At 42.1% G+C, this 17,506-nt stretch overlaps 1 protein-coding gene across 1 annotated transcript in view; it reads right to left on the bottom strand.

The window, feature by feature from the left end:
- Positions 1 to 378: 378 nt before the first annotated feature.
- The window catches only part of LRCH1 (leucine rich repeats and calponin homology domain containing 1), a 199,891-nt gene continuing 182,763 nt past the window's right edge, over positions 379 to 17,506 (bottom strand). Inside the window, exon 19 of the mRNA XM_077778806.1 lies at positions 379 to 2,915. Within this exon, the coding sequence (XP_077634932.1) occupies positions 2,805 to 2,915 (111 nt within the window). The 3' untranslated portion in view covers positions 379 to 2,804. The remainder of the gene's footprint in view (positions 2,916 to 17,506) is intronic.

Here is a 17,506-nt window from a genome sequence, read left to right as displayed (position 1 = left end):
TGGCTCAGTCAGTTAAGTGGCCAAGTTCAGCTCATGTCAACGATCTTGTGGTTTGTGAATTCAAGCCCTGCATCAGGCTCTGTCCTGACAGCTCAGAGCCTGGAGGCGGTTTTGGATTCTGTGTCTTCCTCTCTCTCTCTGCCCTCCCCTCACTCACACTCTATCTCTCAAAAGTAAGTAAACATTGAAAAAATTTTTAAAAATAAAAATTAAAAAAATTTTAAGGAAAAAACTGTCAACATATATATATATATTACACACACACACACTCATACATATAACTAATAATTGCTACAATCTATTTCAGCAATGACACCCTCTGATTTCTTTTGTGACTACAGTCAACCTTTGCATCAGATGGGTCAGTCAGTCAGAAGATGGTTTGTACAAATTCAAAGTTTTAATGGCTGTTAAATAATAAAAGAGAGGATATTTGCACTATGTACATTCTGTCCACTTAGGGACTCTCAGCTGGCCACGCACATTTTATTGCACATATAAACAGTATACAAGGATCTTGAAGACGTCTTCACCACACAAGGCTGCATGTAAAAGAAAAAAAAGCCATTGCACAAAATATTGAAGCCATTTGTATTATACAGCCAACTTTAAGAAAAATACTGAAGATTAATATCAAAAGAAATATTTTAATTTTGGAAAAAAAAACCTCTCAGAACAAGGATTACAGAGCTTCATGTTGCCAATATATACATGTAAAAAAATATCTCAGGACCCTGCATTCTGAATGCCCATCAAGGTGTAGCAATCTAAGTTCCTATTTCTGTATCAACCTTCTCCTGCTGTTTACATTGAATACGCTCTTTGTCCAAAATGTCTTTCTTTTTTACATCATCATGTTGTTTGACAAAACAGGTATTTGTGCAGTACAGGAAAATATTAAAATATATTTTAAGTTAGCTTAAAGTGCACAGTACATTTATTTGACAGGAAATAACTGCTAGCTGCCAATCCAAATGTCCATTTTCAGTAACCCCTCCATCTTACCCAGAGCAGAGGGAAGCCTCGCCATTGGCTGATGTTAGTTAGTCTGTGTTCAACGCACATCGTCCTGGTATCTTTTGGTTTGTGTTCACCCTTGTATTTGTCTAATGAATTGTGGCTGCTGCTGCTCTAAAAACTTACAATGGCTTTTCACAGAGGTGAAGCTGCAGTCAGGCGCCACAAGGTTTTGGAAGATGCATGACTGGGCTGGGTGAGTGCACGTGTGTGTAACTTTCTCAAATAGGTTGTTGTGTCTGTTAAGCCTTATGTGACTCTCTCAAACCAACACAGCTCCCTCGCCTTCACTGGCTCTTCTCTACTCATGTTTTGATCGAACTTACTTTTTACTCCTTCCTAAGCTACTCGAGTCTCCAACACCACTTACCTAACCTTCTCCGAAGCCTGCCTGGGTGTTCATGCAGCTGCCCCACCAACTCACTAACTCACTTCTGTGGTTTCACATCAGAGAGCGCGAATCTTGCAGCGTTTTCTGGAGGCCATTGACTAACTTAACAATAAGATGAGCACGTCTGCATCTCAGAATTGTTTCCTCTTTAAAGACTGGCAGTGGTAAGAAGTGCTGGTTTCCTGATCCAGGTCCTAGGTGCTGTGTGTAATTCTTGCTTGCTCAGTCAGAGCTGTCCTTAAAGAAACTTTTTGGCTAAACCATAATTTTTTTACTACCTCCACTTTCCAATGCCATTTCCTGATTATCTACCTTTGGCTTTAGACTTTCTTTCATTACCCAAGTTACAGTGCAAAATTATACTTCAAGACACATGACGCTAACACTTACTACTTCTCTGTGTTAAAACGTGAATGTTTTGTGCATAGCAAAATAAGTCTGAATCCAAAAAAATAATTGTTCACATTTCATCTTCAAGTTTAATGTGCCTTTTTTTTCATCACAGCTATTTACAAATAACTTTGGGGTGCTCTCTTGATTTCAGTCAGTTCATTATATGAGAGGACAACAGGGCTGCTGGAATGTAGGAAACTGGATGGAATGCAGAAATATAAATAAAACCAATGTTCCATAAACCAAAGTGTAAATAATGCCTCCCCAGGAAACAGTTTTAGTCACAGAAGCACCTGTTTTTTGGCTTAAAATTTTTTTTTTTGTTTCTGAGTCACATACACCAGAAAACATGATTACTGAGACCTACAACTACTGCACACCAAAGAGCATAGAAAATAATTCAATATTTATAATATTAAAATAAAGTGTTTAACCACAAAAAAGCAGTAATAAAATAGTTTCCTAATTTACAATTTGCATCCAAAGGATGAAATAACAACTCACTAATAAATAATATTTATATAAATATTTTGCATGTCGAAAATAGTTTTTTAAAAGGCAATGGTCTCAAGAAACATCTTGAAAAATTTGGTGGTGAAAAACCTGATTGAGTCCCCCCCTCCCCCCACCAAATACACAAGAAGTTTGGTTTGAATAAAACAAATGCGTCTTGTTGCAAAACAGTTGTGCTTGGTGTTTTGGTAATGGCAGTAGGTGAGCATGGGAGGGATGGAAGGAGGTTGTAAAAGGCATCGATGTGCTGCTCAGTTCTTCACAGACAGCTCCCTCACTGGCTTTAAGGTAAATCTCTCTCATATCTTAACAGTGGAGGTCAGTTCTGAAAGGCAGAAAAATCTTCCCTTATGTCCTCCCTTCAATGCAACTAGAGCCAGGGAACTGACAGGTAGTGAGCGGGAGGGTAGGAGGAACAGGTGCTGAGAGCAGAGTTCAGGATCTCTGGCGAGAGAAGAGTCTGAACCGACCCAAAGGAGAGGAGCTGGTTTCATGTGAATAGAGACTTCGTGACCGTTACATCTAGTAATGCTTGAACAGTAATGCCCACTTTGACCAGGCCTTTCTCTTCAAGGATGTGATGGGGCAGACACAGTTTTTCCTAAAAGGGAGAAGAACACAATGTCAAGTTTTAGATGACCAAAACATAATCATAAAATCTTAGGACACCACTGATAGGAGCTGAACTGAGCTCTGACCTATGCCTGTCTGATTGTCTCAGACTGTGCTCCCTCCCTTGCTTTCAACCCATTGGCAAAGATCTTTTCTGTGTTTGCAGAGAAAATAATGATCTTTCACAAGTGAAGGTTTTTCCAAAAACTTTCCCAATCATCCTGAACTATGCAATAAATCTAAACATTTTTGAAAACTTTATGCTAAATGACTGAGCTACATAGAGTCAGGTGGAAACCAAACACCAAGAATATATTAGCTTACGTTCTTATAAAGCAAAATTGCAAATAGTTTCTCACACATTTTAAAGGAACTAATATACTCATTTATATACTGACCACACACCGTTCTACTAACCATAAACCTTGATTTTATTTGCTTTGATCTCTGAAAGGGAGGCATGTGGTGGACTGGTCTCCTTTCTTGGTTTGTAAATAAGCTACTTTAACCACAGTCTTCATTAGTGTCTCTTTTAAAATTCTTTCATAAAACTGTCAAAGACACAAATGTCCTGTTACTTCCTCATGTTGTAGTTTTGCTCTTGGGAAATGGCCAGTACATGTGAGTCAAGGAAAATAATCAACACAAACCACTCCTTATGGGGAGTACCTTGCATGCTCAACCAAACAGTTTACAAAAGAACACAATAAAATAATTTCACACCTTTGTCATTTGGCTCTGGGAATGAGGGGGATCTCCTTGCTGAGTTTGTCTCCTTGGCTAGGGAAAGACTCCACAGCAAACACTCCCTCTTGTCTACAATATCATGATATGTTCTCCACAGCCCAGTGACCACTGTTTTTAAAAGCAGTTTAAATGGGATGTGTGTCACACCCCAGGCAATGGACGCAGTGTTTAACGTGAAGCCAATCAGGATCTTGGACAATTCTGCTGTGTTTCATGTGATTTGTGCTTGAGGAACCAGATTCTTCTCCTTCCTCAATGCAGAACCCCCCATAAATTACCACAGATACAGGCATTCTGTCCTTAGAACGATCTTTAAAGGATACACCATGACATCTCAAGTAATTTGTTCCACAATCTTCAAAGTCATTTTCCTACACTCTCTCAACCACCTTTTTTACCTCTACCCCCATCTTCTGTAACCTGTGGTAAATTAAGAGTACCTCCGACTCTCTGTCTGGCACCAGGTCTTAAGAAATGGCCATATGTCAACACAGGACAAGTGATTCTTTAAAGTGCAATTTTGACCATTATTTTGTTGTGTCTGCTGTGTATCACAATAAGATTATCTTGTCAATGGCATATTAGGTGAGTGTGAAGGTTTATGCTGCTGGCCAACTTAGTAGCCACATGTCAATTTGAGAAAGGATGGGAGGTTCTGTCTGGAGGTCATGAGCCATCACTAGGCCAGGATGGGCATGCCACTGCCATCAATGTATATCCTTTCCTGACACCATTTGCCATGGGTTTGTGAAATCACCCCAATCTGGCATTTCATTGCTAAGATTGGTTCCACAGGGACAGAGGTGGGTTTGCTTCAGTCTTATGATCCTCACAGCACCCAACTTAACATCTGGTTTTGTAGGAAATTACAAATGGCCACTATTATAGTTAAGCTCCTGACATAAGGTATTACTTGGGGGAAAATTAAGTCTTCTATTTACACCATAAGCTAAAATCAATTTGAACTGAATTAGAGTTAACTTTTTAAGCATTAATTTTTTTCCAATGTTTATTTTTGAGAGAGAGAGAGAAACAGAGCATAAGCAGGGGAGGAGCAGAGATAGAGAGAGAGAGAGAGAGGGAGACACAGAATCTGAAGCAGGTTCCAGTGTTTAAGCTGTCAGCACAGAGCTCGAGGCAGGGCTCAAACTCACCAACCGTGAGATCGTGACCTAAGCTGAAGTCAGACGTTTAACTGACTGAGCCACCCAGGTGCCACTAAAGAGTTAACTTTTTTAAAAAAAAGCAAACCAAACATCTCTTCTAATAAAACAGACATGAATATTTAGCATTTTCTCTTGTAAATAAGTGGAAAATATCTAAGCTAAAAAAACGGTATAAAAATCACAAAAGACAGAAACAACTGATTGCCTTCAAGTTTAAAGCTTTTATGTGTCAAAAAAAAAACCCCAAGCTAATTAAAAGATAAACAACAAACTCTAAGAAAGTATTTGCATCAAATTACAAAGAGTTTTATATGACACATAAACTTAATATACCACTGAGAAAAACAGTAAGAGATCAATCTCCCCTAGGGGAGATCTAGGGGAGAAACATGAAGGAAGCATATGCCCAAGTCATTCTGAAAGACACTTTGCTTCTTGACCACAGTGTTTATTTATGTTTAGTCCTAAATGTTCCCGAATTTAAGTACTAATATTTCTACATGTACAACATGGCTTTTCTGGGGCTATGTGCCCTATCCTAAGAGAGATTCAAATGTCTCCATTCATGACTTCCCCTGTCCCATTAAAGAGTGGTTCCAGGCTAGAGGTCATGGTTGGGACAGGCTGGGGGCTCCAGAGACACAAGGGTGGGAAAGTACTGAGGCCTCAGCCTCCTGCTGACAGGACATCTGCCAATGTCACAGGCTGAGTTTGCTTAAGGTCATCTTCCCAGGGAGGATGGTTTTTCCAGCCATCATTTCTCACCTTCCTGGTCTCCTCACTACTAAACCTGGTGCAGAGTCCAAGGGTCTCCCTTCCACCCTTACAGCTGGGAATGAGGAGTGAACAGGAGATAGAAAAAGGTGCTTCTCACATCTTTTCTCCTTTCATTCATACCCCGAAGAAACCCAGAAGTGCCCTCAGATTCCCTGCATGGAGCTGGTGGTAACCTCGGAAGACTGGCATGAGCCAGTAGAAACAGACACACGGCAGTTCAGGCTGTATCATCACAGGACTGCGGTGAAGACTGATGGAACTATGAGCTGAGGCGCTGCTTGACAGGCTGAGAAGGGCAGCAAGGAAGGCCAGAGGCCATCTTCCACAGTCTGGTCCCGTCATTGCATATCCCACGGGGGCATGGTGACAGGCTCCCTGAAGTGATACGGAAGTTGGGATGGGGAAGGAACTGCTGTAGATTTATGGCTGCATCAGAAGTGACAGAGAAGGGCCACCTAAACCTGTCTACAATGGATTTAAAGCAGGGGTCACTGTACATTTACATTGACTTGAAGTGTGTTTAAATTTCATTGTTAGAAAAGCTTAGTGGTTCTTCTTGAGAATGGGGCACCATTGCTGTGTTTCCTTTGAAAGCACAGAGCAGAGTCATGAAATAGTATCTTACATAAATATGCCTCTGATCCCCTCTGAAGAACTTGTGCTTGATGCTGTGTCTCCCATGGTGGAAATCAGTAAGGTTCCCTCACACCCCCTCATCCAACTCTTTTTGGAGCCACAGCAAAGAGGGCTGTAAAAGGCAGGCAAGCCGTAAAGCCTAACTGTTAACGTACAAAGGCTTCCGGGGCCCCTTCCTACATGCTTGGCACCGATGCTACAGATTTATATCGCTTATTTCTTCATGAGGACTGTGTAAGGTGGATATAATTCCTCTATTTTACAGATGAGAAAACGGAAATTTAGAGAGTTTAAGTAACTTTGTTAAAGTCACATAGCTCTTAAGTACCGGAACCAGGATCTGAAGATATGTCTCATCTCAGAGGGGGGCTCTTTCTACAACATCAAGCTGCTTCCCAGAAATTCCTTCAACGGGGGACTGTTGCATCTGTGGCCCGTGGGAACGGAAGAGGCCTCTGGACCCTCGGAGGCCTATCTCCGGAAGTCCCAACAAATTCAACATCGCGTGGGGATCAGCGCATCCTCAGATCAGTGATGGGCGTCAGTTCTGCGCCTTGCCTTGTCTGGCTTCTCTTCAAAGACAGAAAACATCTTGTGGGGGCACCCCTGCCTGGCTCTCCTCTCTCTATGGTTCCTCATGCTCCCAAATGGCTGCACCCCTACTTCCAGGCCAGCTGCTCAGCTAAAATGAAGTCATTTATGTTGGCATATTTCATATTGTTCAGTCTGTTTCTCACACGCAAGTTCCTGGCACTAAAGTGAATGGACTTCCATCAAAACCGTCTGCATTATTTTAACCCTGAGAGAGCTTCAGTTCCTGCTCAGGAGGCTCAGTTTCTTCTAACGTAAAGGGAGACCATGTTAAACCCTTACGGACTGAGAGAGCGTCTTGTCACTCCTCATCTGATTCTTTGCTTTCTAGTCACGCCTCTTTCAGTGCTTCCTCCCTCTAGAAAACCTCCTTCTCCACACACATGTGCCCCTTTTCTCACCTCCCCAGCACATACCCCCCGCCCCCCTTCTCTGGCTATTCCTACACATCTTTCAGGTCTCGGTGTCCATGACACAGTGGCAGGAAGGTTTCGCAGACCGTTCCCCCATCAGGGTCCCATCCCCTGCCTCCTGCTTTACAGAATCCCGTGTCACAATGAATTCCATTTTATTTGTGCACTAGATCAGGGGTCCAAAAACCACACTGCCTGCAGGCCGATTCAGTCCTCAGCCTGTTTTTGTAAATAAAGTTTTATGGGGACAAAGCCACATTCCTTTGTTTACGAGTCATCTATGGCTGCTTCCAGTCTATAACAGCAGAACTGGGTAGTTGTAACACAGATGGTAGACTACACAAAGCATAAAATATTTACAATCTGGCACTTTACAGGAAAATTTTGCTGGCTCCTGGTCTAGACTGCAAGATTTTTGAAGACAGGGTCATGTAACATGGTCACCTTTTTATCCCCCAGGTCTACCACAGAGCCTTACTCAAAGAGTGCACATTCAATATTTGAAGAATGAACGCAAGGACAGATAAAATTGCAGTGAAAAGCCAAGGAACTGGACCCTGACAGTCTCAAAGGAAAAAAAAAAAAAAGCACACATTCTATATATCTGATTTTTTATTGAGAACGAATTTCAAAATCCAAAGCCTAATTTTAAAAACTAAAATCTCCAGGGCGCCTGGATGGCCAAGTTGGTTAAGTGTCCAACTTTGGTTCAGGTCATGATCTCATCGTGAGCTCGAGCCCTGTGTTAGGCTCTGTGCTGGCAGCAAGGAGCTGCCTGGAGCCTGCTTCAAATTCTGTGTCCCCCTCTCTCTGCCCCTCCCTTGCTCACACACTCTCTCAAAAATAAATAAACATTCAAAAAAAAATTTTAAAAACCCGACTCTCCTAAAATAGTATTAAAATATTTTTCACTCAATCTAAAACCATTGGATTGAAATTTTAATCCATTGTCCATTACTTTTACCCTGTAAGGTAAAACATCCTTTGCTCTTATGACAGGGACTAGCATGGATTTTATACAACCCTAGCACTAAATTTAATTTCTTATAAATAAATGGTATCAGGATATCACGTGTCTTTTTTTTTTTTTAACCTATTCTCATCTATGAAACTCCTACTTAGTTGTTTTACATTTGAGTTCTGCAGCACTCCTCCACGGGCCCCATTCCATAGGTGTCTCCCCAGAACTGTGAGCCACATACAAATCATGAATCCATAAATAGAAGGGACAAAGAGACACATCAGCTGGGACACACTGTGGGAATCCTAACACCGAGTGGCAAGCTGACATCAATTGGAGGGGCTGGAGAAAGAGAACCTTCTATTTCAAACAGATCTTTCTATTTCAAATAAAGAACACAAATAATTGGTTCTTTTTAGCAGGCATTGGAAGGAAGTACTGGGAAAAGGGTCTTTCTTGTGTGAGGAAGGAGACTGAGGATTGCACATACAAATCAGACAACGAAATCCCTGACCAGCTCTTGACGACAAGCACGTCAGTTTGTACCCCAAGTCATGCTGGAATGGCAGGCATCACGAGAGCATAGGAGTTGGTGTGTGGGTACCCTGGGGAACAACCATGGGGAGGCTTAATATTCTGTATAGAAATGAACCGCTTGACAATGGGCAAGACAGTTCATTCAAAGTTTTGCCTAAAGGGCTAAATTAATTGTGTTCTGCTAGCTACCATGCCAGCTGATAAAAAAAATACCATCCAACAGACCCCAAGAGGAGCAGCACGTTAGGGGACAGAAACATTAATGACATTAATGACAGGAGAAATGAAAGCGCATCCAAAGAACCCTTTGATGCCAGAACTGAAATATGGACAGAGCCAGAGAATGAGGTCAGCTCAGCACCGAAAATTAAATCTGATCTCACATGATTGTTCTACTCAGGTTTTGATGGGATTTTCTTTCAAGTGCCACCCTGTAAGTCATCTCTCTTCTTGCCTTTTGCCCCCCCTCCCCACCCGGCCTCCCAAAGAAGAAAAAAAACAAACAGTGGTGATCAATCACTACACAGCAGAGCCAGATGGAGAAGCAAAGGCTGCTCTAGGCGGGCAAATCAATGTATCGATGGGCCGATAAAAACCTGGAAGAATCACTTGAAATGTGTTTATTAAGCAACTTAGGGCGCAGGGTGCTCATGAGACATTGTGCAAAGGGGTTTTATTGTGTTACAGATTGAAAGGTACAAGACAGCACCAGAAGCATTTCAGTACATCTGTGGGTTGTTTATACATAACCAAGCTTAATTAGGTAACTTCCACATATGCTGTACTTCATCAATCCACACAAAGTCAGGAGGGAAAAGCTATCTTCAAGGAAAGAGTGTTTCCTGGTAGAAAAATCTGACTTGATTTAGCAAAGAAGAATATTTATAAATATACTCTTCTAACTATGTGGGTTTTCCATGTTCTCAAGTAGCCTGGATTCATGGACATGTTCAGAAAAATAAAATTATCTTCTTAGTAGCCATTGATGTAGACTCTTGCATCTCAGTAAACTAGAAATTTATCTTGAGGAAGTTAACATCATCATCTCCCAAATTTAAGAAATAGTACATGGCACCCAGATGTATAATGAAGCAGAGGGGAAACTGTCCAAACCTCGAGCAGGGCATTCTCATATTAGAAACAGAAATCCTAGAACAAGGAATATCTTGGCCTAGACAAGATTCTAATGTTTTTTTTTCTTTTAGTTACAAACTGATCACATTGCTCCAAAAGTGAGTTTAGTTAATATATAATCCTATAAGCTTACTCAGGAATAGAAGCAGCTTGCTAGTGTCACAGGAAACCAAAGGTTAACTGGAAATGTCCAGGCATTAGGGAAACTACATTCTGCTAAAATAAGAGCAGTCTGGTTGTTGGCTTCTGCCATAGTAACCCAAGTCCTTAGACCCAGAATGTTCCATGACTCATGGCTTTATTTGAAAACAAATATAGTTAAATCCATCACATTCTTGACCTGCAGCTATGATGTGATGTAGCAAAAAAGCAAAACGACCCATTACATTATTTAAAAATAGAAATGCCTTCTGAGAAATGCTTTTCTAAGAGCCTCAGAGTAGACCTCGCAAGGAGCAAAAGGCAAAAATATGAGGGAAGTGATGTGCAAGTGAATCCTCCAGATGGTGCTCTAACAGCAATGGTCCCTCCTTCCCCAGACCCCGGTGCACAGCTCCTTCCCTTGCCGCAGGGCAGAGGGGCTTGCTCAGGGTAGAAGTGGGCGGCAGGCCTCCCACTGCAGGAAACAGGGAGGAATCCAACCTAATGGCCAGCAAAGGAGTCATTCACTGATGGTATTTTTCAACTTGGGTCAATAATAGTATTATTAAAGACTTTTATAGGCCAATTTGGGCCCCAAAATGCCAATTTTCTGTCTTCTCTGCAAGGTTGGCTCCACTACACCTCAACTGTCCAGTCCTGAATTAGGATCTGACACTGACCCAAAGAAAAGACTACCATATGCTAAATCCCCTCTGCTCCTGTTCTGGCATCTTCTTCCACTCTACCCAGGGCAGCAAAGCTCATCGGGAAAGAGAGAAGGACTGCATAGCACTGACGCGGGCACTATGTGAATGAGAAAGCACGAGGTCTGGATACACTCTGCTGTCACTGGTTTTCAGGAAGCAAGAGAGATTATTTAATGGGAACTGCATTCTATAAAGTTTGTGCTTTGGGAAAACCTTGTAGCGTTCAGCTTCAAAACTCGAGAGATTACGAAAGAGATCACAGGGATGGAAGCTGGCAATGCAGAGGCTCAGAGGGAGGAAGGCCCCCTCGATGGCTCAGGGTGACATAGCAGAGTGTTTGTGTGGATGCACATGCAGATGTTATGCGGACAGAGCATTCCAGCGATAAGTGATATAGATCAGCACTATAAAGAGAATATGGACAAGACAGAAGCTTATAAGGTCCCTGGAGCGGAGGGCAGAAGTTGGTTGTGGGGGTTTCTCCCCAAGGGCCAGCAGAGTGTCAACAGTCTTTCGAATGTGATGAAAGTCCAAGTGCAGGATGTCATACGGAGAGCAGAGGTCGGCCTATTCCATGGGCAGCCATTAGAACAGAAAGAGACAGTGCATACAATTAAAAATACACAGAAGAACAGCTAGAAAGAAGCACACATTTTTGGTTACTAGCAACTGGCAAGAGTAACCCCTTATTTCAAGCAGGTAAAACCCGTTCCACCATCAAAGATTTTTTAATGTTACAAAAGAAAAGTAGCATACCCAAAGTGTTTTATGCAAATAACACAAGGAAATCCTTCACCCACAAAGCCACCACTAAGGAACAGCACGCTCTGGAATTGGAAGCTACTGGCGTCCAAACAGTCTTAACACCCAAGTGGTATCATGTTCTCACCGATGGCATAAAAATGAGAGCTTTTCACTAGGGACACTCAGGACATACCCTTACCTAAGGGAAAAATAGAAACTTCCCAGTTGAATCCCTACCTGCCCTCACCATTCTCAATGTATTTTTTTTCACCCTAGCTTACGAAGACTCAATGCATATGAAGTATTCCTCTTTGAAAGGGAACACATACACCTGATTTATTTTTGTTTCAGGATTACCGAGGGATTCTGGTTTTACTTATGTTCCTACATGTGTCAGAAAGCACGTTAAGTTTCATGATTTTGCAGGCACACATAAACCAAAAGTCTAAAGGAGGCTTCTTAGATGTGTAGTTAGAATAAAAAGTACTTCCTCACATGGGATTATGATGTAAAGTTATTTATCACTAAACACGTATGGTAGGGCACGGGTCTTGAGTCAGCCTCTGAATATCTGTTCTTGTCAGGAAGCAAACAGTTTCCTGATACATTGACTTCCTGAACTGGAAAGGACTACGGATTAACATTAACTGTGATTATAATGAATTATGATTGATATGTCAATATGAAAGTAATTTTGTGTCCAAATTAACCAAGAAATGAAAATATTTAAGACATAGTGCATAAATGCAGCTTTACTTCAAATGTGGCAAAGCATTTAAAAATATATATACAATATATATTTTGTATCCTACTTTGCTACAGTTTTCCCCTTTATTTTAGCCTCATTGCTAAGCAGATGCAAATCACAGAGCCACTGAAAGCTTCCAAGATCAAGATGCTGTCTTGTTTGTATCCTCTGAAGCTAGCTTGATGCCCTCATAAAGAGAAATGCTATAATATCACACGGAATAAGGTGAAAAACATTCTAATTTTAATTTATGAAGGTAGAGACGATGCTCTTAAGAAAAGACTTTTTAAAGACAGTAAGTCATGTTAGACCTATTCAGGTCATGCAGCTTTTCTCAGGGGACTTGGAGGAATCAAGCTACCACTGTTATTTTCCCAAGAAATTAAACCGGCTACACATAGATTTGATTTCACTGGGAGAGAGACACTGGTCAAGGATTAGCAGATGGGGAAACATCTAAGGAAAGAAGTGTTATTGCAATAAGAATTTTCTATTGCAATGTTGTGCTTAACCAGTGAAATCTATACAAAGCGGACGTAAGACATAAGGCATCCACAAACTGAAACGTGAATTTACACAAAAGTGGGTATTTCCACCACAAAAGCAAATCATTCTACCTCCAGTCTATTCTTTAAACCACTCCCCAGAACCCTAGGGAAAATGTCTGGTCTTCTCCCCAGCAATGCCACCCAGCGACTTGAATTGGAGAGTCCTTACAGGGTTATTCGAGCACACTTCTCCCGGGGGGAGCCTATACACACCATTCCTCTCATCTTGGAATGAATTTGGTGATGCCATAGATTCTGGGCTTAATTCGGATTAAAGCGGGTAGGGCCCAGACTCACAGTCCATGGTGGTTGGTTTAAACTAAGCTGTGTTCTCTAAAGGAAAAGGCATGGGTCTAAGATTGTCTGGTAGGCAAAAACTGGGATCACCGTAGCGTGCGGAGTGTGGGCTGCTCAGGTCCTCTGAGACCAGCGCTCCGATTCTGTCCCATGTCCTGCAGCCCAAACTGTCAGAGCAGCCACTTCAAGGGATGCTGTGCTTGGAAACAGGGCTGAAACCTCTGGGGAAATGAATTTTCTGACCCTGTGCCTACGAATTACAGTCGTAACGAGAGGGACCTAACAATTATGCATTTTTTATCTTAAAATTAAAATAGGAAAATGCTAAAAAGAAAATGTAAAGAGGCAAAATTTCACCCTGTATGACAGCTTTAGTAATTACTACAAGGGATTTGAAAGACACAGTTAATACACTCAGAGTCCTCAGAGGCAAGTGCGGATGCTATTTCCCACTACAAAGAACAGAAATCACAACTGCCAAGGTTAATGCAAGAATGTATGACTAAGCTCACTATTAAAGATTGGTCGAGCCTCCCCAAATACCATGGACGCAAACAGACATGTAGACAGATCTGGCAAAAGGTCTAGATTATAAATGTTCTGAGTGTCAAGCAGTCTAAATTCTAGGGATTTTAGAATATATTTAATTTATTCAATTTATTTAAGTATTCAATTTATTTAAATATAATTTTAGGGACACCTAGGTGGCTCAGCTGGTTAAGTTTCCCACTTCGGCTTAGGTCATGATCTCACAGCTTGTGAGTTCAAGCCCTGCATTGGGGCTACAGCTACAGCTCAGAGCCTGCGGCCTGCTTCGGATTCTGTCTCCCTCGCTCCCTGCCCCTCCCCCACTTGCGCTCTGTCTCTCAAAAATAAACGAACATTAAAAATTTTTTAATAAATAGAACTTTAATTTTTAAGGTCAACAGGCTTACAAAGTATTTTTTCTTTAAACCTAAGATAACATAGCTCAGGAATGTTGACGGTTATTCTGAGCATATAAAGTCCTGACTGACCAGGTGTAATCTGGTAGGGAGTTGAGTCAGGTGAGTTGAGTGAAGGGTTTTCAGAGTTTTCTCCAAATACACAGAACTAATCATCAGTTTTACAGACTTGGAGGGTGACTGTTATATCAGTAAGCTGCTTTATCTAGACTTGCAATTTAAAACCTTTTGAAGATGCTGCTTTTGAAATGTTTCTCCTCAGCTACGCATATATGAAAGGCTGTCAGACTGCTGCCCAGAGACACCCAGTGGGAAAGGATTCTTACATTTTCTACACATACCATCTGTAAGAAATGTGCCTGGTTTTACAAGCTAGAGACTGGCCCTTTGTAATATATTACGAATTTTAAATTGCTGTTAATAAAATAATAAATGTATCAGCACCTCTGGTTATTCAAACTCAGAAGTAACCAACATAAATGTAAAAGTCAAATGAATTTTGTAATCAGAATCTCATCCTGGGGGCCCCTGGGTGGCTCAGTTGGTTAAGTGTCTGACTCTTGATTTTGGCTCAGGTTATGAGCTCTGCTGACAGCATGGAGGCTGCTTGGGATTCTCTCTCCCTCTCTTTCTGCCTGTTCCCTGCTTGCGCACAAAGGCATACTCTCTCTCTAAGCAAACAAACATTAAAAAAAAGAATCTCATCCTATCCCAGAAAAGTACTTTTTAGTTATGATTTGAATTGATTCTAAAGAGGAAAAAAGAGGCATAAATGTCAAAGAGAAAGAGCTCATTTCTCAAGATTTCAATTTATAGAATGCCCAAAATAAAATTCAGACGAGTTACAAATTTTCTAAACCCTCATAGACAGTAGGAAAGTTACTACAGACACTTTCAATTACTATCTATCTCATTTTAAAAAACAACGAAAGGCAAATGCGAGGTACTAAAGACTCAGCCATAACATCAACACGATCCTCTTATAGCAACAGGATCATTGTTAGAAGCCAAATGCACTCTAAGATTTCATTTAAAAAATGCTTTTAATACTTATTTTTGAGAGAAAGAGAGACAGAGTGTGAGCAGAGAGAGGAAGTCACAGAATCCGAAGCAGGCTCCAGGCTCTGAGCTGTCAGCACAGAGCCCAACACAGGGCTGGAACTTATGAACTGTGAGATGATCACCCTGAGCCAACGTCAGCCCCTTAACTGACTGAACCACCCAGGCGCCCCTCTAAGATTTTATTTTTAACTCTGTTTGGCCGATGTAGAAGCTAAGGGACACGCTACGGTCCCGCGGCTCCGGGCATCTGTGCTGCCCAGGCAGGCAGGTGGGGACCCTGTTCTGCCAAGTGTCTACCACTCAGTAGAGCTGCTGCCCTTAATCCTCTTCTGTTTTCCCTCTGCAGACAGGAATGACGACGAAGCTCTAGGCAACCTGAAAACAAAGTGCATTCATCTAAGTTCCCTTCTCCTCTAAAGAGAGCAGGTCTGTTAAATTAAGCTCCTTACAGAGGGCTGAGGCCAAGGCTACTTATTTAAAACCGAGTAGAAAAATTTTCTTGGTGAACCAAAAACTAATTCTCTATTTTCTAATACTTTTAATGCTTTGTTAATCAGAGATTTCTCCTGAACTGAGACAATACTAAAAAGAGGCCCACATAGCCCTAAATTTGGATCAAATTGGAAACCCCCATAATCAACGATGAATCTTCTACATGAAGCATAGAGGCCAAAGTGGCCAAGCTGACTCAGAAAAGAAGCCTCAGTCTGTCCCTTAATAGTTTCATGACTTGAAGTTAGATTTTGGGGGGGATATAAAGAACATATCCTCAAGAAGTTGGAAGCCCACCAAGGAGAGGCCTGTCTTCAAGATCACGTTGATGCCAGCACCAGAAGTCACAGACAACTGCTGTCTGATTCCACAAGGGGCATCAATTCTACAAGGGGCCCTGGGATGGCACCAACACCATCACCCAATCCCCGGATTTTCTAGGGCACCCTGATGCACCCACGGTGAATTCGCCCACTGCCAAGCAGCTGAGGAGACAAAAGTAAGTACGGAGCTGAACTTTCATGGAGTATGACAGTTCAGGGAAAGCAGAGACGTCTGTGATTTTCAAACTGTGTTTAGCAATAGGACGCTTGACCCCCACCCCCCACCCCGGAAAATCTTAGCTAGAAATCCAATATATGCTACTGGCAAAACAGAAACTACTCTGGCTGATGCGAGAATGATCTGTACTCTTCCCACTAGGCTCTCCCTCCCCTCCTGTGCTGGCCATCTGAAAGACCCGAGGGCTCTGAAGAATGTGGTTTATATTTACTCCCCAAGTCCCAACACCTGCAGTTTGTAGAGCAGGGAACTCAGAGAGAACCGGTTCAAACCACCAGGTCTGCGGCTACCAGCTCTGAGTGTGAGCTTAGGAAATTATTTAACCTCTCTGGACTTCATTCCCTCAGGGTATGGCAAGAAAATATTTACCTCCAACCCTCAACAGTGAGCATTTAAGATGATGCATGTATAAGAAGTCCTCAATAAATGGTTAACCACTGCTAATTTTAAGAAGTTTGCTTCAGGGCACATAACTAGTTAACAGCATACTTGGGGATAATTGACCCCAGACCTTATGCATTCCCTCCCTCTGCTCACAGATCCCTTTCACCCACTCACTCTTCCCCTTCCACATTATGTTCACTCAATTTGTGTCCCTTCGTTGGGGAACTGGTCCCAAAACCAAAAACCCAAGGCACTTGAAATGGGCAGCAGGAAGGAAGAATGACCTACATTGAAATAAATATCGGAAAGAGGGGCGCCTGAGGGGCTCACTCAGTTGAGTGTCTGACTTCAGCTCAGGTTGTGAGTTTGAGCCCCATGTCAGGCTCTGCAGTGATAGCTCAGAACCTGGAGCCTGCTTTGGATTCTATGTCTTCTCTTTCTTTCTCTCTCTCTCACTCTCCCCCAGTCATGTTCTTTCTCTCTGTCTCTCAAAAATAAACATTAAAAACATTTAAAAAAAAAAAAGTAACTATTGGAAGGAATGTCATCCCCTATACTGAGCACTACTTCTACTTCATTTGTTAGGGCCTTCTTTGGTATTCTCATCAGCAAACCTCCACCTCATGCCAAATCCCTCCTCGCTGATAGCAAGCAATTCTCCCAACACCCTAATAGAACTTCTCCAGATCCCCATCAGGAATCTCTCACTGATGTCATTTTCTTTCCATCAGTGGCAGCTGCTGTTCCAAATCCTGTCTGTCCCCTACACACACACACACACACACACACCACCACCCCCCACCCCACCCCCCAGCCAAGGAGCCAAGGGCATAGATCCAGCCTTACCCAAACATCACGAATCCTACACCAGAGCTCTGGAGTTGCCTTACCTTCTACATACACTAACCTCCTGCAAATACATCGACTGGGCTGCTTCCACTGCCTGCAAGTCCGAATGCAGCCAATTTGAAGAAGCCACATGTATAGACA

This window comes from Crocuta crocuta, unplaced genomic scaffold, assembly GCF_008692635.1.
Source record: "Crocuta crocuta isolate KB4526 unplaced genomic scaffold, BGI_CrCroc_1.0 scaffold586, whole genome shotgun sequence".
NCBI classification, from domain to species: domain Eukaryota; kingdom Metazoa; phylum Chordata; class Mammalia; order Carnivora; family Hyaenidae; genus Crocuta; species Crocuta crocuta.
Note: the sequence above shows the minus strand (reverse complement) of the source record. Positions and strands in the feature narration are given on the sequence as shown.